General features: G+C 39.8%; 1 protein-coding gene across 3 annotated transcripts in view; it reads left to right on the top strand.

The window, feature by feature from the left end:
• Positions 1-4,034: 4,034 nt before the first annotated feature.
• DMXL2 (Dmx like 2) overlaps positions 4,035-23,971 on the top strand; it is a 210,201-nt gene continuing 190,264 nt past the window's right edge. For all 3 annotated transcript variants that reach the window (XR_002824321.1, XM_023732477.1, XM_012555896.2), the window contains exon 1: positions 4,035-4,210. Coding sequence is in view for 2 of the 3 variants with exons in the window: in XM_023732477.1 (XP_023588245.1) it covers positions 4,124-4,210 (87 nt within the window). In the remaining variant the exon portion in view is untranslated. The remainder of the gene's footprint in view (positions 4,211-23,971) is intronic.

Below are 23,971 nucleotides of genomic sequence, written 5' to 3'. Positions count from 1 at the left end.
ATTGTGAAATGGTTTAAATAACATGAAATTAGTAATGCTCTTGGAAACCCAAATATGATTTATTATTTTAAGATGGTTTTGATTTGGTTTCTAATATAGTGAAGGTGGAAGACCAAGAGACTCATTTAGAATCCAGTAGAAGCAATGGTTTTCAGGCTTTGCAAATATTTCTTTTAAGTTTTGAAGGTGAAAATCAAAACCTTTATGACATTTAAAAATAGTGTTTGCTTCTATTACATGTCTACTATCCTTTGCAACACTAGCTTCTATAATCATGCATTCAATTTTTCTCCTGTTACTCGATGTGCATTGATATTTAGTAAAATATTTGCCTTTACTGAATGTATAAACAGAATTTCTTCAAATGTACTATTTTGCTGTATGTTTTCTTCCAGTTTTTAGTGACATATTTGTCTATATGTATTATAGCCTCTTGTAAAGGAATTTATTTCAATTTATTGTATTAACTGCTTGCTTTATTTCAATTTTTACTGATATATGCTGTGTCTACACGTACTATATAGGAACGCTCTCAAATTTATTTGATACTGTGGCAGCTTTTTAGTTTTTAGTACCAAGATATAGCACCAGTATTTGCTTCCATGGTAATGCACAGCATGGGGCTTCATTTACTGATCATTTTGTGTGTGTTTGTATGTTTTGTTGTCTGCTATATTTTAAATGTTATCAGTCTATTTCTTTTTAGTTATGTGGCTTAGTGCCTTTACTAATGGTTAAAAAACCCGTTGCCATCAAGTCAATTCAAAGTTATAGTGACCCTATAGGACAGAGTAGAACTGCCCCCATAGGGTTTCCAAGGAGTGGCTAGTGGGTTTGAACTGCCAACCTTTTGGTTAGCAGCCGAGCTCTTAACCACTGCGCCACCAGGGCTCCTTACTAATGGTTAGTGGTATATAAATACGCAGTACCTATATTTTCCTAGAAGCCAGTATACTTTATATAGCATTTACATGAGCATGTAAAACTTCTTTCTACAAAACCAGTATAAAGCCATTTAAACACTTTTACAAACACAAGTGAGTACATTTATAATGAAAAGTACCTTTCCCTCATAAATTTTTCTTGAAAAATTGGATACTCTTATTCACATTCAAATCTTATGTCAGCAAATAAAGCATGTCGAAAGAAAATCTGATCAATACGTCAATTAGGGTTAAAAGGTTTTATTGGGTGGAAAACTATCAAGAACAGGGAGCACCCCTCTGAAGAGATATGCTTATCACATTACAATTTTGATCAGCTTATATACAGTGCAAACTCTTATTGGATTTCCCAAGAGGGAATTTAAAATGATTGATTGTCATTCACTTAGTTGGCAGGAGACAGCTGGGATTGGTTTATTAAGTTTGCATGTGCATTCTATCGGCTAGCTATGGCTTATTTAATTATTTAAACTTCTCCCAGAACTGTCTTTATCATGAGTTTTTTGTTTCTCTGAAGAGTTAAGACTTAACTTTAAATGGAGGTGGGGTAGGGGGCATTTTCTTTAACAAGTGCTATGATTCAGGCACTGGGGAACAGAGAAAATAAGATATTGATCTGGACTTGAAATATCTCAGACTAACAGAAGAAACAGACATATAAACCAATACTTATATTGCTATGTGATATGTGATACTCAGTATGTGTTTCACAGAGAAGGAAGCCTCAAGATGTTTGAGGTGGTCGAGGAAGGCTTCACTAAACAAGTGACTCGAGTTAAACTGCGGTCTGTCAGTCAACAAGGGAAGGAAGGGCATTCCAGGCTGAGTAAAGGGTATGAGCAAAGGCAAGAAAGCATAAAAGAACATGATATGCTCTGGAAGCAACGAACAGCTCAGTGGGGCTGGAGCCTTGTGGCTGTGAGAGAACAGCCTGAGATAAAACAGAAAGATAGGCAGAAGCCAGACTGAACGGGTTTGTCAGTCAAGCTAATAAGTTTAAACTTTAATCTAAAGGAAGCCGAGAGCTACTGTGGGATTTTAAGCAGAGAAATTTTCCCCTTAAAGTACCTCTGGCTGCAGTGCGGAGGGTGGATTGGAGAGCAGAGCAGAAGGCTGTTAAACCAGTTAGGAGGCTGTTACAGTAATTAAACAGAAATGATGAGGTGTGGAATGAAGGTGAAGGGCAGTGGAGACGCTGAGGGGGAATGAGTTAGGGATCTCAGAAAGGGACCCTCAGATATGGGAAAGAGAGACTGGCGAGAGAAAGAGGGAGAAGCCAAAGTTGCTCTGAGGCTTCTAGTCTGGGTGACTGGGGAAACAGTTAAGCCAGGAAAGGAAAGAAAAAGGGAAACGCTGTATCTTTTGGGGAATTATCTTTGACCCCTCCTTCTCCTTTCCACTTGCTTTCAATCTTCCCTGCCCTTCTAATTATTCTTCATACCACTACCAAAGTCATCTTCCTAAAGCAGCTCTGATTATAGAAAGTTCTGCTCAGAAACATATGATTGACCCCCACTGCATCAGAATGAAATCTAAGCTTCTTAGCAGAGCATTTAAGACTCCATGTCCAGGTACAAGCTGCCTCTTAGATGCCTTTATCTCTTGGTAATCACTACTTCCTTTTCCCACCCTATGTATCATCTGCTTCAAACATCAAGCTAATCTTTGTTCCTTTAACAGATTCTCTCATTTCACACCTCTAAGCCTCAGCTCATGCTATTTGCTATTTGAATGCGTTTTTTGTCCATCTCCGTCAGCCAAAATTCTACCCAGCATTTATGTCAGCATCTTCATAACACTTTACCTGTCTCCTTAATCATAATTATTCTTCGTTTTCTGTGGTTCATAGACCTTTGTATCTCAATTCTAACACTTTCCGCGTTCTGCCTGGTTTTATCGATACTTGTGTCTTGGTATCCCTTCTACTTCCTTGCCGCAGTGACATATACACAGTATGGATTAAAATTTTTTTTGATATATTAACCTGGAGCAGGGATCTGATCTCTGTCTGAAAGTTACCAAACTTCACCAGACAGTATGAAAATCAGGCGATTCTGCAAATCCATGACATCACCCACGAAGAAAATGAGTCTAGAGGAGTCACCCGTCTCTAGGGGGCCCTTTCTCTGTCTCGAACAATCGTGACAAAAGGTGGGAGCAAAATAATGTGCTCTCGGGGGAGTACAGCTTCTCTGAACAGTTGCAAGATGCTTTTACTGTTTATGTAAAATAAAAGACCTTATGCACTGAACTTTAAGAAGATCTAAGGGTTACCCTGGTGGTGTGCAGTGGTTAAGAGCTATGGCTGCTAACCAAAAGGTCGGCAGTTGGAATCCACCAGACGCTCCTTGGAAACCGTATGGGGCAGTTCTACTCTGTCCTATAGGGTCGCTATGAGTCGAAATCGACTCGATGGCAACGGGTTTTAAGGGTTCTAAGACTGTCCGGGGAGGGTTTCCCAGTGGCGGGTGTCCTCCTGAGGTCAACTGCACTGGCCATTACATATTGTACTCGGGAATGGAGCAAACACACAGAAGAAAGGCTCGTGGTGTATCCCGGCGTTGGACTGCGGCCTGCCCCGAGTGGCCCCTGTCCTCCCCCGCCGCCACCACTTCCGCTTTCCTCCACTTTCTCCCCCCTCCCCCAACTGCCTCCGCCCTCTAACAGCCGCAGCCCCTAAAGCTCCGAGAGGAGGGTCGGCGCGGCGCGCGCAATTGCTCTGGAAACCACTGCGCGCGCACGCGCAAACGCAGGGCGGGAGGAGGAGGGGAGAAAGAAAGAGCAAAGAGCTTGGCAAAGGAGGAGGGGTTTATTCCCTGCTCGATCGTCGCTCCTCGGCGGGTGGGCGCGCGCGTCGCCCGTCTCCCTCGGCCGAGTGTCCCTTGCAGCGCACGCCTGGCTTGCGCGCTCTCCTGGCCGCCCTCCCCACCTCCTCCCGCATTTGTGCGCCGCTGCAGCAGGCAGTGGGAGCATCCGGGCATTTTCGCAGCCGAGCGGCGGTCCGGGCGGGGACCGTGGCTGGGAGGAGGCGCGGGGGAGGCGAGAGTGGGCAGAGGCGTTGAGCCGGAGCCGCCGCGGGGTGGGTGCCGAGGGAAGCGGAGGGGGAAGCGGCTCTCGTGGCTGGAGGAGGGCCGGGCGTCCGGCTCGCCTCCTTTCTGGCGCCAGCCCGGGCTCCGGAGATGCATCTGCATCAGGTCCTCACTGGGGCTGTCAACCCTGGAGACAACTGCTACTCCGTGGGCAGCGTCGGGGATGTCCCCTTCACGGTGAGCTGCGGCCGGGAGGCCGAGGGGGACAAACCGGGCTTCAGGCGATGGGGCCGAGACCCCGCCCCGGGCCCACCTTTCCCCGGGGGCTGCGACGGGTTGGTGGGCCCAGCTCGCGCCCCATTTGCAGCCTTGAGGTTCGGTTTCCCCTCGGGGCCGTGGGACTCTGTGTCCTGCGGCTGCTGTGAGAAAAAACCTGTCCGGTGGAAAGGATTAGGGATCCACCGCGCTGTCCGCGCCAGCAGACGGGCTCTGGGCTGACTGGACTAGAAGGTCCCTCTCCTAGGGAGGCCGCTAGGTCCATGATGGAGGAAGACGGTTGTAGCCGCCGAAACCTGTGAAAGTCCGTTTCGCACCTGCTGTCGGAGTGGAGGGGATGCTGTGCTCGCTCGCCCTGCCCATTGTGCCAGGGCGGCGAGGAGCTGCTGGATGCTGTGGCTTTAAATCTGACCATCTGTGTCTCCTGATACTCAGAATCTTATTTCTGACAAGAAAATAGAAAAATTCATCCTCTGCCCCCGAAAGATTTAGAATGGAAGGGTTTAAAGTGTCAGTGACCTCAAGAACTCATATTTATAACAAGGTCGTAGTTTGGTAACTCTTCTAGGTAATATTTCAACCTGTTTCCAAAATAGGTTTTTTTTTTAAAAAAAAAACCAACGCAATGAAATTTTTATGGCAGTGTTTTTCTCGTTTGTGGGAGTAAAGTGTATGTAAGTAACGTTTTGAAACCTCTTTAAAATCTGCATGAAATAGACATGTTTTTCAACGAGATTGTACACAGGTCAATCCTTTTTTGAGAATGGGATGCTGTTACCATAGCTAATTCAGGCCAAACCTTAGAGCTTCTTTTACCCATAGATACACTGCTATGGATTAACATGAGTTCTTTTTTGCATTAAATTGATACATGGTCCTTAGAAGGAACTGTAGACAACAAGATCTCTATTAAATACGCATTGTTATTGATACTCATTCAGCTTGATAAAATTGAAAATAGCATAATGGTATGCATTTTAGACACGGGGAAATACTTTGATTTGATGTCTCCTTTCCAACAGCATGTTTTTAAAATTGCAGAAATTAGAATGCTCCAGCAAACTGCAGAATCGTTATGTAGCACAGTGCATTCTGGCACAGAATTAGCTTGTCTTTAATGTTCTGTGATGCATTCAAAATACCCCTACAAAATTGCTTTATGGCCATTTTAAATCTTTTAAATGTAAACAACTTGATTTTGTTCCAGTTTAGGATGAGCCTTTTAAAAAATAAGATTGTCTGAGGTATATTGTTACTCTTACCGTTATGGAGACATCTATGTTTTGTTTTCATGTGACTTAAGTGATCCATATAGAATTGCGCTTGGTGTCCAGAATTGTCGGGGAATAGGGAGCAGAAATTTTCCTATTCCCCAGTTGTGTAGGTGGGGAGAAGTTCCATAGATTTAGAAGAGCAGGTTTTCTTGATCAAGACAAATCGCAACTGGAACCTTGGGTTATGGGATAATTTCTTACCAGCATGGTGGTGGTGGTGAACTGCTTCCATCTAAAGTGGAGCAGTGTCTCACTTCAGGCCTGGTATATAGAGCTAAACAGATTCAGATGCAGTCTGGAAAAGCTAGTGCAGTAACCATTAGTGCTGCGCTGCTGTGGTTGTGCCATAGGTCAGCCATAACTAGGTTCCTGGGATCATTTTCAAATTTTTTTCCACCCCTTTAATTCAGCATATCACAAGTCTAGCTGATTCTCTGCGGTGTCTATCAGATTTTCCCCTTTTCATGTTCTTGTTGTTAGATGCCGTCAAGTTGGTTCTGACTCATAGTGACTGTCTTAGTTATCTAGTGCTGCTATAACAGAAATACCACATGTGGATGGCTTTAACAAAAAGAAGTTTATTTCCTCACAGTAAAGTAGGCTGAAAGTCCAAATTCAGGGTGTCCGCTCCAGGGGAAGGCTTTCTCTCTCTGTCGGCCCTCATCAGTCTTCCCCTGGACTAGGAGCTTCTTTGTGCAGGGACCCCAGGTCCAAAGGACTCAGTCTGCTCCCAGCACTGCTTTCTTGGTGGTGTGAGGTCCCCATCTTTCTGCTCACTTCTCTCTTTTATATCTCAAGAGATTGCCTCAGGACACAATCCAATCTTGTAGATTGAGTCCTGCTTTACTAACACAACTGCCACACATCCTCTCTCATTAACATCATAGAGGCAGGATTATAACATACAGGAAAATCACACAATACTGGGAATCATGGCCCAGCCAAATTGATACATACATTCTTTGGGAGACATGATTCAATCCATGACAGCCACCCTACGTACAACAGAACGAAACACTCCCTGGTCTTTAGTTGCTAGTTTATTGCAAAGTCTTATTTGTACTATTATTTAAATATAAAATCTTATACATAGTTTTCCTAGCACTCATCTCTGATCAGTTCATCCTCCACACAGCTCCTGGGATAATTTTCTTCTAATACAATTTTTACCTTATTACCGTTAGCTCAAGAATATGTATTGTCATCATTTGATGCTGTTGAGTTGATTCCAACTCATAATGACCCTATGTACAACAGAATGAAACACTGTCATCCTCACAATTGTTGCTATGCTTGAGCCCATTTTTGCAGCCACTATGTCAGTCCATCTCGTTGAGGGTCTTCCTCTTTTTCACTGACCCTCTGCTTTACCAAGCATGATGTCCTTCTCCTAATAACATGTCCAAAGTACCTGAGACGAAGTCTCGCCATCCTTGCTTCTAGGGAGGATTTTGGCTGTACTTCTTCCAAGACAGACTTGTTCATTCTTCTGGCAGTCCATGGTATATTCTGTATTCTTTGCCATAATTCAAAGGCATTAATTCTTCTTCAGTCTTCCTTATTCATTATCCAGCTTTCACATGCATATGTGGCTTGGGTCAGGTGCGCCTTAGTTTTCAAAGTAACGTCTTTGCTTTTCAACACTTTAAAGAGGTCTTTTGCAGTAGATTTGCCCAGTGTGATACGTTGTTTGCTTTCTTGACTGCTGCTTCCATGGGCGTTGATTATGGATCCAAGTAAAACGAAATCGTTGACAACTTCAGTCTTTTCTCCGTTTATCATGACGTAGCTTATTGGTCCAGTTTTGAGGTTTTTTGTTTTCTTTATGTTGAGATGTAATCCATACTGAAGGCTGTGGTCTTTCATCTTCATCAGTAAGTACTTCAAGTCCTCTTCACTTTCAGCAAGCAAGGTTGGGTCATCTGCATATCTCAGGTTGTTAATGAGTCTTCCTCCAACCCTAATGCTGAGTTCTTCATATAGTCTAGCTTCTTGGATTATTTGCTCAGCACACAGATTCAGTAAGTACGGTGAAAGGATACAACTCAGTTGCACACCTTTCCTGGCTGTAAACCAACGCAGTATCCCCTTGTGTATGTTCGATTGACTGCCTCTTGGTCTATGTACATGTTCCTCATGAGCACAATTAAGTGTTCTAGAATTTCCGTTCTTCACAACGTTATCCATAGTTTGTTATGATTCACAGAGTCAAATACCTTTTTGTAGTCAGTAAAGCAGAGGTAAACATCTTTCTGATATTCTCTGCTTTCATCCAAGATCCATCTCACGTCAGCAATGATATCCCTTATTCTATGTCCTCTTCTAAATCAGGCTTGAATTTCTGGCAGTTCCCTATGAGTGTACTGTTGCAACCATTTTTGAATTATCTTCACCAAAATTTTACTTGTGTGTGATATTAATGATGTTCTTTAATAATTTCTACATTCTGTTGGATCACCTTTCTTTGGAATGGGCACAAATACATATCTCTTGCAGTTGGCCAGGTAGCTGTCTTCCAGTTTCTTGGCACAGACGAGTGAGTGCCTCCAGCGCTGCATCTGTTTGTTGAAACATCTCAATTGATATTTTGTCAATTCCTGGAGCCTTGTTTTTTGCCAGTACCTTCAGTGCAGCTTGGACTTCTTACTTCAGTACCATCAGTTCCTGATCATTTGCTTCCTCCTGAAATGATTGAATATCCATGACTCTTGTTTGTTCCTTCCATCGTCTTTGATGCTTCCTGCCTTGTTTAATATTTTGCCCATAGAATCCTTCAAAATTACAACTTGAGGCTTGCATTTTTTCTTCAGTTCTTTCAGCTTGGCAACTGCCAAGCATGTTTTTCCCTTCTGGTTGTCTAACTTCAGGTCTTTGCACTTTTCATTATAATACATTACTTTATCTTCTCAAGCTGCCCTTTGAAATCTTCTGTTCATTTCTTTTACTTCATTATTTCTTCCATTCACTTTAGCTGCTCTATGTTCGAGAGCAAGTTTCAGAGTTTCTGACATCCATTTTGGTCTTTTCTTTCTTTTCTGTCTTTTTAATACCTTTTGCTTTCTTCATGTATGATGTCATTCCACAACTCGTTTGGTATTCAGTCACTAATGTTCAGTGTGTCAAATCTACTCTTGAGATGGTCTGCAAATTCAGGTGGGATATACTCAAGCTTGCATTTTGGTTCTTGTGGACTTGTTTTATTTTTCTTCAACTTCAGCTTGAACTTGCATATGAGCAATTGATGATCTGTTCCACAGTCCGTCTCTGGCCTTGTTCTGACAAGAATATATATATAGTTTCTGAATTCAATTCCAATTCATAGCAACCCTGTAGGACAGAGTAGAGCTGCCTGATAGGGTTTCCAAGGCTCTAACCTTTATGGAAACAGACTGCCACATGTTTCTCCCGTGGACTGGTTGGTGGGCTCAAAATGCCAACCTTTTGGTTACCAGCCAAATGTTTAACCACTATGCCACGAGGGCTCTTTTTTATTTGTATAGTGCTTTACAATAAATAAAGCTCCTTTACATAGAGCATAGCATTTGGTCGTTATAGTAATTAGATGAAAACAACTGATGTTTTGGGTCAGATGACTCGAGAGGAACCAGTCTGGACTGGAATGGAGGTCTTGTGACTTCTTATGTGGTGGACTTTTCTTTGTAGTATACGACCTTCCTAGCAGAGTGTCTGCTCTGCAGGGGAGAGGTGTGTGTGGAAGGTCTTTTAGACATGTCCAGTATAGGAGTCTTACAGCCAATGATGTGTTTCATAACCTGAGGGCCTTTTCAAAATAGGGTAGTTTATTTATTTTGGAGTCTATAAATGGAAAGTTTTTAAAGAATAGAGTGTTTGAAAAGGATTTTGAAGTGTTCATGACATTGTAATCATTGAAATGTTGTGCGGTGGCCGGGGGATGGTGTGATTGACTGAGCTGTGAATGACTGCTTGGAGATGTCCAGATGACCCAATCTGTGTTGTATTGATGTGGTGCAGTTTGTAGTAGACAGTTGAAGTAATGTAGGGTTTCAGTGGTGACATGAGAGCTATGGCAGTTTTCATTTGTTTGTGGTTTGACAGTTAACAGCAGTTTTTTTTTTAAACAATTAATTGTGATATTGTTAATATTGCATATGTCATATTTTAAAACATCACTTTTTGATCGTTATGTTCTAAGCTCTGGAAATATTGTTACTCTGCAACAAGCCAGGTTCTGGGCATTCCAGGGAGATGATCTTCTACCACATATATGCTTTATTGTACCTCATTTTGCCTTTAAGACATTTCCAACTACCCTGTTACAGATAAGTGAGTACTTCGAGGCTTTATGCAACAGATATTATAAATTTCTCATTATTTATGTTGCCTATTACTTTCCTGAAAAATAGTCTTTAGTTTTTTTTTTTTTAACCTTCCTGTAAACATTAAAATATTAAAGTAATTTGGTACCTGATGATTAGTAACATAATTTAATTTTTTTCATCACTTGGCCTTAAGGAGTGAAGTCTCTATTTTCAGTTGTTTGGGTGCAGTTGACCTTACACCATCTGACATGAATTCCTTACATTGATCAGAGTTTACAGAAATTAGTAAATCTTCTCCACAGTTAGGGAGTTCATAATACACTGGCAGAGATTAAAAACGATATAGATTATTATAACATCGGGCAGATGAAAGGGATCACATGTAATTTGGAAGATAAGGAAAGGTTTCACAGAAGACTGGCATTTGGAAAGACGGAGGTGTCAGGGCTTTCCGGATGGCAAGAACAAGCGAAGCCAAGAAATGATGTGATACAAAGTAAATTATTGGGTGACTAGTCTCTTCACAAGGAGCCGTGGTGGGGCAGTGGTTAAGCGCTTGGCTGTTAATCGTAAGGTCGACAGTTTGAACCCACACAGCGGCTCCTCAGGAGAAAAGACCAGGTGATCTACTCCCATAAGATCCCTAGAAAACCTTACCTATGGGGCTGTTCTACTCTGTCCTGTAGCGTTGTTATGAGTTGGAATTGATTTGGCGGCACACAACAACAGTCTCTTCATAAAAGTTTTTTTTTTTTTTTTTTTTTAAACCACAGGACTTCCTTATTAAATAGCAAACACCCTTAGAGTGTTGAAAAATATAATTTGCAAACATTACCTTTTTAGAAAAACATATTTGGTATTCTAATGTTTCTTGACTTTTGTCGTTGTTGATTTTGTTTTTTCTTAAAGTACCACCAGATGATTGGTAATGAATGAAAAACTATTCATTTAAAAATTAGAAGGTAACGTTATGTGACCTCATTTTCTGGCATTTAGATATATTTTAACTCTGCTGTAGTGTTACATGGGGAGACCTGGTTGTGCAATGATTAAGTGCTCAGTTGCTAACTGCAGGGTTGGCGGTTCAGACCTACCAGTCGCTCAGGAGAAAGATGTGGCATTCTGCTTCCATAAAGATTACAGCCTTCGAAACCCTATGGGGCAGTTCTGTTCTGTCCTATAGGGTCGCTGTGAGTTGGGATTGACTTGATGGCGATGGATTTGATTTTTTGGTAGTACTACATTTCAATCCTAGAATTATGGCAACACCAAACTTTATGATCAGCCTGTTTATACATTTAATAAATGTTTGTTGAACACACAGGTATGTTAATCTCTGTGGGGATTAAAAAAAAAAGAACAAGAAGACGTAGTTCTGATTTCAGGGAGTTCATATTAAAAAAGTATAGTAACTTGGTATTCCAATAGGAGAGTTAAGACCTATACTTAACCATAGCAGACTAGCTATGTGGTATTGTAAGTGAAGCACTAACAAATTCCTGTGGGAATTCAGGAGGAGTAAGAGATCATTTTAGGCCTGGGGCATCAGGAGTTGGGCAGAACAATGTTTCTGCTTCAGCTAGCTATCAATAAGTGTAACAGCTCATACACCTGTTGATAATCTGTGCTGAGTAAAGGGAACGGCAGAAGTCAAGAATTTGAAGTGAACTAGTTTGCTGTCGGTTCATGGAGTGTAACTTCTTGTTATACTACATTTATATATTTCAGAGTTGGTTGACTTGTGCGTGTTCTCAGCCTGTAAGTATGAGGTTATATAATATGTTCTTATGTCCTTGTGTAGTTGTTAATTAGCCTTCTTGCCTATGGTGAGAAGATTCCTAGCAGCTATCCAGAAACTGTTAGAGTTCCGAATAATGCTCCCCAGAAATGGGAGGTCAGAAACCAACTGTATGACCTTGGCTAAATCATTTAAACTTTTTAAGATTTTTCATCTGTAAAATGAGGTTCTTAGATTAGGTACTCTTGAAGTACTTAGACCTTGAATGGGCATTATATGATCTTCTTTGGAGATTTCCAGGGCAGAAGAGAAACATGAAGTGGTTGTGGTAAAGTTATAGGTCTGGAGTCTGTGTTGTATTGTCCCTCCATTTGTACTTAGAAGACTGTTGGACAGACTTCACAGTCAGGGAGCCTATCATTCTCTCTGGCTCGGAGGGCAAGCCATTCAGAGCATCTGTGAAGTAGTGGATCTACGAATGGGTCCTCTTTGGACTCAGGAGGAGGAAGCTCTTGTTTATGATTGTATCCTTGGCATCTGGCAGATAGTAGTTGCCTGGGACCATCACAGGTTCTTCTTACGTAGTTTCCCTGCCCCCACCAAATTTTTCTTCCTCTCCTTTTATTTTTCTCTTCAGAGGCAAATGCACACGAGTTACAGCCTACCCCTTCTCCCCCACTCCCAAATGCATTTACTCTTTTACTTTTCGTTCTTAGAATTTTGGATACTTAAAAGATGACTTGAGAAATTATAATTAGATAATCTTAACTTGGATCTTGGGAAATTTTTAGAACAAATCAGAGTCTCATTATTTAATCATTGAAAAGAGCACAGGATGTTGGGCGACAACTATAAACGCATAGTGGAGAAATACGTAATGCCTGACCAATTTAATTTCCTTCCATGGTAGAAAGCAAAGCAATATTTAAAAAGGGATAACAACAGAGAATAGCTGCAGTTCACATTTAATGAGACTTTTCTAGCTTGTGGGTCATTTTTAAAAACAAGTTTGGAAGCCAAATATTTTAATAGAGATTTTAGGGTTTTCAATCTTATTGAGTTTGTAGAATCCTTTTACGGTGTATTTTTATTCTACAACCCTAATTCTTGATGTAACAGGATAAGACTTATTGAGGGAGCAGGTGCCACTCACACAAGGCTGTGACTGTGTTTTCTTTTTCCTAGAGATAGCGCATGTAACTCTGGGATTTGATGTACATACATAAAATCAACTGCCTACGCTTTTTATGCTCAAACTTTCTCATTTCATAATTGATAAGGGCTCCTTTAATGTCCCCTGGTGCCCCCTCCCCAAATCCTAAACACCTAACAGATATAATGGTTATCTCATATCCCTGTGATAGAGCAGTTTAGAATCCTCTAAACATTGTACATGGTAACTTGGTGGGGTGATTTGAGGGACATACATAATTCCCTCTTAGGTAGGTTATATTTATTCCTCAAAGTCCATTTTCTTCACTTCCTTTAAAAACAGAGCCCTCTTGAGAGTAGTAACATTTAAGTTAATTCATACTAAATTATTAGTGCTGTTTTCCGCTTTTTATTTTGGAAGAAACGCAGGAAACCTGAGAGCATAAGGGCAATTTGCAAGCGGGCAAGAAAACCCGTTGCCATCGAGTAGACCCTATAGGATAGAGTAGAACTGCCCCATAGGGTTTCCAAGGAGTGGATGGTGGATTCCAATGCCGACCTTTTGGTTAGCAGCTGTAGCTCTTAACCACTGCACCACCAGGGCTCCAATGGGCATAGAGGGACACAAAAAACACAAAAAAGGTTTGTCTTGGACTCATTTAAAAGTAAATGTAGCTCGTGGTAGTCCAAGAACAAAATGCCAAACATTTTCTTAGGAGTAATGACTTTGGTTTTTGATGTGCTGGCAACTGTCTTAGGTCTTCTCTGGCCTCAATTGACTGTATCTACACTTAACAGGGAGCCCTGGTGGTGCAGTGGTTAAAAGCTCGCTGCCAACCAAAAAGGTTGGGAGTTTGAATCCACCAGCTGCTCCTTGGGAACCTTATGGAGCAGTTTTACTCTATCCTGTAGGGTCTCTATGAGTCGAAATCAACTCGACAGTAATGTTTTTCTTTTTTTTTTAAAACACTTAACAGAATCTAAGCAGGAGGTATTCAAAGTTTTATCATGTATTCTACTTATGGAGCCCTGGTGGCACAGTGGTTAAGACCTATGGCTGCTACCCCAAAGGTTGGCAGTTCGAACCACCAGCTGCTCCTTGGAAATCCTATGGGGCAGTCCTGCTCTGTCCTATAGAGTTACTGTGAGTCAAAATCGACTTGACAGCAGTGAGTTTGGACTCTACTCATAGCATCTGCCATCATTCCTTTTATGTGGATGAATAGTCAGTGTTTCCAGCACAGGCCAGTTCCTCCATTTATACCAGTGATTCTCAATGGGGGGGGGGGGCGATCTCATCATGACTGGGAGAGGGAGGTGAGGTTGGGGTGATGTACAACTGGCATCTAATGGGGAGAAGCCAGGGATGCTGCTAAACATCCTACAATGCGCAGGACAATTCTCCACAATGAAGAATTACTCAGTGCAAAATGTCAATAGTGCTGAAGTGAGAAACCCTTATACCCTAGTTCCCAGTCCCTCTTACCTACTGAAGGCCATTGCTCTAGCAGTTTTCTCTCCTGCAGAATTGCTTTTTCTTTTCTACTTAAATACTTTCTTAATTTGACTGTCCTCGCATTTGTCTACCTCTCGACTGTTCCTTCTTAGCCTGATTACAGATTGATATATCCAGCTATTTCTCTGACATCTTCCTTTTGGATGTCTAATAGCTCTATTAAATCTGTCTTCTCATAACATTCTCCTCATTCAGTCTTCTCTAAATCAGTAAATGGCAACTCCATCTTTTTCCCTAGGCCAGAAAACCTTGAAATCTTTATCTCTTCTCTTTCATTTCCCATATCTAATGTTAGCAGATTCTGTTTGCTGTACCTTCAAAATGCACCCAAGAATCTGACTGCTCTTCACCATTTCTGCTGCTAAACCTTGGTCCTAGACACCATTGTCTGTTTCTGGGTTATGGAGAAAGGCTGCTAACTGGTCTCTCTGCCTTGTCTGCATTTAGCCTATTCACTTTCAGTTTATTCTCAACAGAGTAGCCAGAATGATCCTCTTAAAACATAAATCAAAGCATGTTAGTCTTTAGTTCAAAACTCTTAAATGGCTTCCATTTTTACTTCAGATAAAACTCCGAGTGCCTTCAAAGCCCTTCACCGCTGTTTCTTTAGCACCTAGAACAGAACCTCATGCAAAATAAGTGCTCAGTAAATTAATTAACAAAAAGGAGCACTGTAGGGTAATACAGGGCATTCTTATAGTAAACAGATACTTTTTATAATACCTCTTAAATAGAGGTCCGTGACATTAGGCCATATTTAGACAAATCAGTTTATAGGATGAGGTCAAGGAGAGCTGATATAATACAATCTAGGTTTGAAGCTTTGCCATTCTGGTTTAATCCAGGGATGTATAGTAATGCGTCAAGAGCAATTGACAGACTAAGTGCTCTTTAGGCAGTTCTCAGTTTTCCTCACTGATGCTTTTAAAAGACTTTAATGCATAACAGATTGGAGATTAGTAACCTGGCAAACACTCAGAGTGTAGCAACATTGTATTTTAAGAGTTTAAGAGTTATATGTTTTAATAATCAATTGAGCTGGACCTGGGCTTGAAAATTGAGGAGCCTGAGAAAGACGTGGTTGAGGTGGCTGCCCCACTAGGCGGTAAACTGCTCTTGGATAGAAGCAAGATTTTCTTTAGAAAGTAAGAAATTCAAACATGACTGTGATAACTTCACGCTGGAAAAATGTTATATAGATATAATCAAAAGCTCAATTGGGCCATTAAAAACAAAAAGCAAACAAAAACCCTAAAGAACTTAGGTAATTTTTGTTTTAAAAATTATTAATGTAGTATCTGCATTGTAAAAAAATTATAATTCAAGTACTGTTGAAATATAGAAAGTAAAAATGAAAGTTTCTATCCTCCAGCAGAATTTAATTAGTATAACTTCCTGCGTATCTTTTATTCAGATAGTATTTGAGTGCCTAGGATATGCCAGGCATTGGACTTACCCTCCATGGTAAAATAGTTATGAAAAGCACACTATTGTACAAGATGACTTGGTGTGTGGTGTTATTAACTATTAATTAGTTAAATAGGGGGTCATTTATCAAAGTAATGACTTTGGTTATAGAACAGTTGAACTGTATTCTTTCTTTCTGGGCAGTATTTAATAATGCCTGCTCTACATGGTTGTTGTGTAGAAAACAAAGCAATTTTTTTAAAGTGGTAGGATTAATTTCTACCTTGTATGTTAAATTAGAAGGAGCCTTGGTGGTGTAAATGGTTAAGTGCTAGTCTGCTAACTGAAAGATTGGTGGTTCAAACCTACCTAGCAGCTCTGAGGGAGAAAAGGCCTGGCAGTCTGCTACTGTAAAGATTAAGCCCAGAAAACCCTATGGGCGGTTCTACTCTGTCACATGGGGCTGACTATGAGTCGGAATTGACTCCATGGCAAACAGCAACAACGTGTTAAATTGGTACATGAAATTAAATCCGTTTGACAGTTTAGATCTAGTCCAGTACCTTCATTTTATAGATGAGGAAACTTAATCACCTTGAAAATGATTTAATCAAGGCCACACAGCTAGATCTGTGGCTGAATTAAGATAAACCGAAGTCTTCCAGTCCTTTTTTTTTCTTAAAAATTTAAAAAGTATTATATGTGCTTGTTCTTGTAGATAATTTGAAAAATACGAGAGAAAGAATACAGATAAAATCACTTGTAATGGTACAACCCAGAGATAACCTCTCAACATTTTGGTAAATTAGACTGAGGCCTTAGCAAAGAAGCCTTAGATTATTGATTTGAGAGCTTTTACCTGTGCTTCTTTTTCTTGAGGGAGTTTTGGGTAGTTGTTTTTCAAAGCATTTATTCTTTTCTTGGGTGTAGTTATTTTTCTAATAATTTATTATTATAAAGTTGTTCACAGTAACCTCTTAAGGTCTGTAACATCTATAGTATTGCTTCTTTTCTCATTCCTGCCGTTAGTTATTTGTGTTGTCTTTCTTTTTCTTCAACAGAAGTTCCTCAACTTTATTAATATTTTTAAACAACCCACTTCTAGCTTTATTAGTTTTCTCTATTATATATTTTGATAAAGTAGAGGGTCAGTGAAAGTGAGGAAAACTCTCAATGAGATGGATTGACACAATAGACTCAATAGTGAGCTCAAACATATCAAAGATCACGGAGATGGTATAGGACAGGACAGTGTTTCATTCTGTTATACATAAGGTGACCATGAGTCAGAGCCAACTCTGTAACGACAGCAACTTACAATAACATTATATATTTGTATTCTGTTTCAGTAACTCTTTTATTTGTAATTTATTAGTTCCTTCTTTCTATATCAGGTGGTTTCACTTTGCTGATTTTTTTCCCTTCAAACACCTTGAGATAAATGCTTAGCTTGTTTCAGTCTTTCTTTCTAAATTACGCATTTAAGAATATAAATTTTCCTCTAAGACCTACTGTCTTAGTCATCTAGTGCTGCTATAACAGAAACACCAGTAGATAGCTTTAACAAAGAGAAATTTATTTCTTCAGAGTAAAGTAGGCTAAAAGTCCAAATTCAGGGTGTTAGCTCCAGGGGAAGGCTTTCTCTCTCTGTCAGCCTTCTCACCAGTCTTCCCCCAGACTAGGAGCTTCTTCACACAGGGACCACAGGTCCAAAGGACATGCTCTGCTCCTGGCACTGCTTGCTTCCCTTTCCTTTTATCTCTTGCAAGATAAAAGATGGTGCAGGCCACACCCTAGGGAAATTCCCTTTACATTGGATCAGGGATGTGACCGTAGTCAGGGTGTTGTACAGTCCCACCCTAATCCTCTTTAATACAAAATTACAATCACAAAATGGAGGTACTTTGTTTCCCACAGTAACCCACAAGTAATTTTTTATTACTAGGCCATAAGTAATTTATAAGTTTATTTCTAAATTTCCAAACGTGGGACTTTTGTAGTTATAATTCTGACTACTAATTTTGTAGTATAGCTGTATTGTACCAAACAACATATATCGTGTACTTCCAATCTTTTTAAATTTGTTGAAATTTCAATTGGTTATTTTTAAATATTCCATGTGTGCTTGAAGAGAATATATACTCTGCAATTATTAGGTATTGTTAGGTACAATAGTCTATATATGCCCTTGAGGTCAATTTTATTAATTATGTTGTTTAAATATTCTGAAACTTTACTGCTTTTCGTCTGCTTTTTCATTTTCTTTCTGAGAGACGTGTTAAAATCTACCGAGTGTAGATTTATTGCTGTCTCCTTGTAGTTTTGTCAAGTTTTGCTTTATTTATTTGTGTTTACAAATTCAAATATGTATTTACTGTATCTTCATTTGAAGGTAATAATCTTTTTTAAAAAAATGTTTAATAATGTTTTCTGTTGTTGTTAGGTGCTGTTGAGTCAGTTCCGACTCATAGCGACCATGTGTACAACAGAACGAAACACTGCCCAGTCCTCTGCCATCCTCACAGTCATTGTTATGCTTAAGCCCATTGTTGCAGCCACTGTGTCAGTCCATCTTGTTGAGGGTCTTCCTCTTTTTTGTTGACCCTCTGCTTTACCAACCGTGATGTCCTTCTCCAGGGACTGGTCCCTCCCGATAACATGTCCAAAGTATGTGAGACGAAGTCTTGCCATCCTTGCTTCTTAGGAGCATTCTGACTGTACTTCTTCCAAGACAGATTTGTTTTTCTTTTGACAGTCCATAATGTATTCAGTATTCTTCACCAGCACCATAATTCAAAGGCATCGGTTCTTTTCGGTCTTCCTTATTCATTGCCCAGCTTTCGCATGCATATGAGGCAGTTGAGAACACCATGGCTTGAGTCAGGTGCACCTTAGTCCTTGTCTTAGTTATCTAGTGCAACTGTAACAGAAATACCACAGGTAGATGGCTTTAACAGAGAGAAATTTATTCTCTCACAGTCTAGGAGGCTAGAAGTCTGAATTCAGGGTGCCAGCTCTGGGAAAGGTTTTCTGTCTCTGTTGGCTCTGGTCAAGGAGCTTCTCAGTGGAGGGACCCTGGGTCCAAAGAACGGTGCTGTTCTCCTGGCTCTTGTTTTTTGGTGGTATGAGGTCCCTCATGTCTCTGCTCACTTCTTTCTTTTATATCTCAAGAGAGATTGGCTTAAGACACAACCGAATCTAATAGATTTGAGTCCTGCCTCATTAACATAACTGCCGCTAAATACACCTCATCAACATCTTAAAGATAGGGTTTACAACACACAGGAAAATCACATCAGATGACAAAATGGTGGACAGCACACAATACTGGGAATCATGGCCTAGCCAAGCTGACAGACATTTTTGGGGAACACAGTTCAATCCATGACAGTCTTAAAGTGACATTTTTGCTTTTTAACACTTTAAAGAGGTCTTTTGCAGCAAATTTACCAAATGCAGTGTGTCGTTTCTTTTTTTTAATCTTTAATTTTATTTTCATTTAGGATTTTTTTTTAATTGTACTTTAGATGGGTTTACAATTAATGCACATACTGTTTTGTGACATTGGTTGCCAACCCTACAACACGTCAGCACTCTCCCTTTCTTGACCTTGGGTTCCCTGTTACCAGCTTTCCTGTCCCCTCCTGACTTCTCATCCCTGCCCCTGTGCTGCTGTGCCCATTTAGTCTCATTTTGTTTTATGGGCCTGTCTAATCTTTGGCTGAAGGGTGAACCTCAGGAGTGACTTCCATTACTGAGCTATAAGCGTGCCTGGGAGCCGTACTCTTGGAGTTTCTTTAGTCTCTGTCAGACCAGTAAGTCTGGTCTTTTTTTTTGTGAGTTAGAATTTTGTTCTACATTTTTCTCCAGCTCTGTCCAGGACCCTCTATTGTGTTCCCTGTCAGGGCAGTCGATGGTGGTAGCTGGGTACCATCTAGTTGTGCTGGACTCAGTCTGATGAAAGGTGTGGTAGTTGTGGTCCATTAGTCCTTTGGACTATCTTTCTCTTGTGTCTTTGGTTTTCTTCATTCTCCCTTGCTCCAGACGGGGTGAGACCAGTGTAGGATCTTAGATGGCCGCTTACAAGCTTTTAAAACTCCAGATGCTACTCACCAAAGTAGAATGTAGAACATTTTCTTTATAAGCTATGTTATGCCATTTGAGCTAGATGTCTCTAAGACAATGGTTTTTCCATCTGGTTAAAGAATGCTGTTGGTATTTGGATCAGGATTGCATTGTATTTGTAGATTGCTTTGGGAAGAACTGATACTTTCACAATGTGTGGAATAGGCATAAATATGAATCTCTTCCAGTCAGTTGTCCAGGTAGCTGTCTTCCAAATTTCTTGACATAGATGAGTGAACACTTCCAGTGCTACATCCATTTAGTGAAACATCTCAACTGGTATTCCATCAATTTCTGGAGCATTGTTTTTCACCAATGTCTTCAGTGCAGCTTGGACTTCTTCCTTCATACCATCAATTCTTGATCATGTGCTACCTCCTGAAATGATTGAACGTTGATCAATTCTTTTTGGTACAGTGACTCAGTGTATTCCTTCCATCTTCTTTTGTTGCTTCCTGAGTTGTTCAGTATTTTGCCCATGGAATACTTCTGTATTGTAACTTGTGGCTTGAATTTTTTCTTTATTTCTTTCTGCTTGAGAAATGCCAAGCTTGTTCTTCCCTTTTGGTTTTCTAACTTCAAGTCTTTGCACATTTCATTGTAATACTTCACTTTGTCTTCTCTAGTTGCTCTTTGAAATCTTCTGTTCCGCTCTTTTACTTCATAATTTCTTCCTTTTGCTTTAGCTACTGGATGTTTGAGAGCAATTTTCAGAGTCTCTTCTGACATCCATTTTGGTCTTTTCTTTCTTTCCTGTCTTTTCAGTGTCCTCTTGTTTTCTTCATATGTGATGTCCTTGATGTCATTCCACAACTCGTTTGCTCTTCATCATTAGCGTTCAATACATCAACTCTATTGAGATGGTCTCTGAATTCAGGTGGGAATTCAGTTACTTCAAAGTAACTAAAGGTTGTACTTTGGCTGTCATGGACTTGTTCTAATTTTTTTCAGCTTCAACTTGAACTTACATATGAGCAATTGATGATCTCTTCTGCAGTTGGCCCTTGGCCTTGTTCTCAGTGATGATACTGAGCTTTTCCATCATCTCTTTTCCACAGATGTAGTTGATTTGATTCCTGTGTATTCCCTCCAGTGAAGACAACATGTATAGTCACGGTTTGTATTGTTGAAAAGGGTATTTACAATGAAGATGTTGTTGGTCTTGCAAAATTCTGTCATACAGCCTCCAGCATCATTTCTATCACCAAGGCCGTATTTTCCAACTACCAATCCTTCTTTGTTTTCAACTTTCGCATTCCAGTCACCAGTAATTATCAATGCATCTTGGTTACATGTATGATCAATTTCAGACTGCAGAAGTTGGGAAAAATCTTTAATTTATTCATCTTTGGCCTTAGTGGTTGGTGTGTAAATCTGAATAATAGTCGTATTAACTGGTCGTCCTTGTAGGTTTATGGATATTATGCTATTACTGACAGCATTGTACTTCAGGATAGATCTTGAAATGTTCTTTTTGATGATGAATGCAATGCTGTTCCTCTTCAGTTTGTCATTCCTGGCATAGTAGACCATATGATTGTCTGATTCAAAATGGCCAGTACCAGTCCATTTCAGCTCACTAACGCCCAGGATATTGATGTTTATGCGCTCCATTTCATTTTTCATGATTTTCAATTTTCCTAGATTCTTTGTACATTCCATGTTCTGATTATTAATGGATGTTTGCAGCTGTTTCTTCTCATTTTGAGTTGTGCCACATCAGCAAATGAAGGTCCTGAAGGCTTGACTCCATCCATGTCATTAAGGTTGACTCTACTTTGAGGGGTCAGCTCTTCCCCAGTTGTCTTTTGGGTGTCTTCCAACCTGAGGGGCTCATCTTCTGGCACTTTATCAGACAGTGTTCCACTGCTCTTCATAAGGTTTTCACTGGCTATTTCTTTACAGAAGTAGACCGCCAGGTCCTTCTTCTAGTCTGTCTTAGTCTGGAAGCACAGCTGAAACCTGCCCACCATGCATGAACTTGCTGGTATTTGAATATGGGTGGTATAGCTTCCAGCATTACAGCAACACATGAGCCCCCACAGTAGGACAGTTACTGCCCCTGCCCCACTGACCTCTTGAGACTAATGTACTAAACACATATTAGATCTTCTCACTGTATTTCTACATTTAATACTCTCTCTTCTGTATTTTTTCTATCTTTCTGTGAAGATTTCTGGATGGTTTCTTCTAATCTCTTTGCCAGTTTTTTCTTCAGCAAAGTCTAATTTGCTATTAATCCCATTCATTAAATTCTTAATTTTGGTTTTTATGCTATGTCTCTCACATGGTCTTATTTCCTTGTGTGACTAGATATTGTTGACTATGTGTATTTGAAAATGACTTTTAGTAATAATTTAAGGCCCAGGATAGGATGATGGTATCTTCCCCTAAAAGGGGTTTTTTATTTAGATCAGTCTCATGCCTTGGGGACTCTGCTAGTTTTGTATGATGTTAATCGAAGCTCAAGACTTGGGTTTTTTTGAACTATCCAGATGATACAAAGTCAAATACAAGTCTTTCATCATTATTTTGTACATATAGATCCTGTACATGCTTTGTTAGATTTATACCTGAGTATTTAAATTTTTAGAGCTATGGTAAATGGTGTTTTTTAAAAAAATTAGTTTCTACCAGTTTATGATTAGTATATTGAAATGCTGTTGATTTTTGTGTGTTGATTTTGCATCCGGTGACCCCATTAGTTCTAGGAAAATTTTTTTTTTTTTTGTAGATTCCTGGGGATTTTCTATGCAGACAATCATGTCATCTGTGAAGAGACAGTTTTATTTTTTCCTTTTTAATTTGTGTGCATTCTATTTCTTTTTCTTGCTTTGTTGCACTGGCTGGTACTTCTAGTTCTAGTGTTTATTTATTTGTTTATTTTTTGATAGATGTTCTTTATAAGGTTGAGACTGTTCCCTTATATTTCTAGTTTGCTGAAATTTTTTATCATGAAATGATTTTGAATATTGTCAAATGCTTTTTCTGCATCAGTTGATATGGTCATCTGATTTTTCTTCTTTAGGCTATTAATTTGGTGGATTATATTGATTGATTTTTGAGTAATTGAACCCACTTTATATTACCAACATAAACTTCAATTGGCTATGGCGTATTACTGTGTTTATTTATATGTGGCTGGATTTGATTTGCTAGCATTTTACTGAGTGTTTTTATATCTGCGTTCATTAGGCATATTGGTCTGTAGTTTTCTCCCTAGTACTATTTTTGTCTGGTTTTGGTCTTATTGTAATGCTGGTTTCATAAAATGAGAAAATGAGCTGGGAAGTAGTCCTTCTTTTTCTACATTATGTCAGGATCATGTAGAATTGACATTATTTCTTCTTTGGTAGAATTTGCCAGTGAAAAAATCGGGGCCTGGAGTTTTCTTTTTTAGAAGGTTTTAAAGTACAGATTTGATTTCTTTAATATTTATAGGACTGTTCAGGTTATATATTTCATCTTGGGTGTTGTCTCAGTTATCTAGTGCTGCTATAACAGAAATACCACAAGTGGATGGCTTTAACAAACAGAAATTTATTCTCTCACAATTTAGGAGGCTAGAAGTTCAAACTCAGGGCACCAGCTCCAGGAGAAGGCTTTCTCACTGTTTCGGCTCTGGAGGAAGGTCCTTGTCATCAATCTTCCCCTAGTCTAGGAGCTTCTCAGCTCAGGGAGCCTGAGTCCAAAGGATGTGCTCTGCTCTTGACTCTTCTAGCTTGGTGGTAATGATGTCCCTCTCCTCTCGGCTCACTTCTCTCTTTTATGTCTCAAAAGAGATTCACTCAAGATACAACCGAATCCTGTGGATTGTGTCCTGTCTCATTAACATCGTAGAGGTTAGGATTTGCAACACATAGGATAATTACATCAGATCACAAAATGGAGGACAACCACACAACACAGGGAATCATGTCCTAGCCAAGTTGACACATATTTTTGGGGGACACAATTCAGTCCATGACAGGTGTATTCTTGTAGTTTCTGGTTTTAGAAGTATTAGTTTGTTATTCATTGTCAGATTTATATGTAGAGTTGTTTGTAGTATTTCATTATTATCCTTTTAATGTTTGCAGGGTCAGTAGGGATATTTCCTTTTTTATTTATTTATTTATTTTTTAATATTTTATTGTACTTCAGGTGAAGGCTTACAGAACAGATAGTTTCTCATGTAACAGTAACACACATGCTGTTTTATGACATTGG

Source organism: Trichechus manatus, unplaced genomic scaffold, assembly GCF_000243295.1.
Source record: "Trichechus manatus latirostris isolate Lorelei unplaced genomic scaffold, TriManLat1.0 scaffold00052, whole genome shotgun sequence".
Classification (NCBI taxonomy): domain Eukaryota; kingdom Metazoa; phylum Chordata; class Mammalia; order Sirenia; family Trichechidae; genus Trichechus; species Trichechus manatus.
The sequence above is the reverse complement of the archived record's forward strand: the minus strand, read 5'-3'. Positions and strand labels throughout refer to the sequence as shown.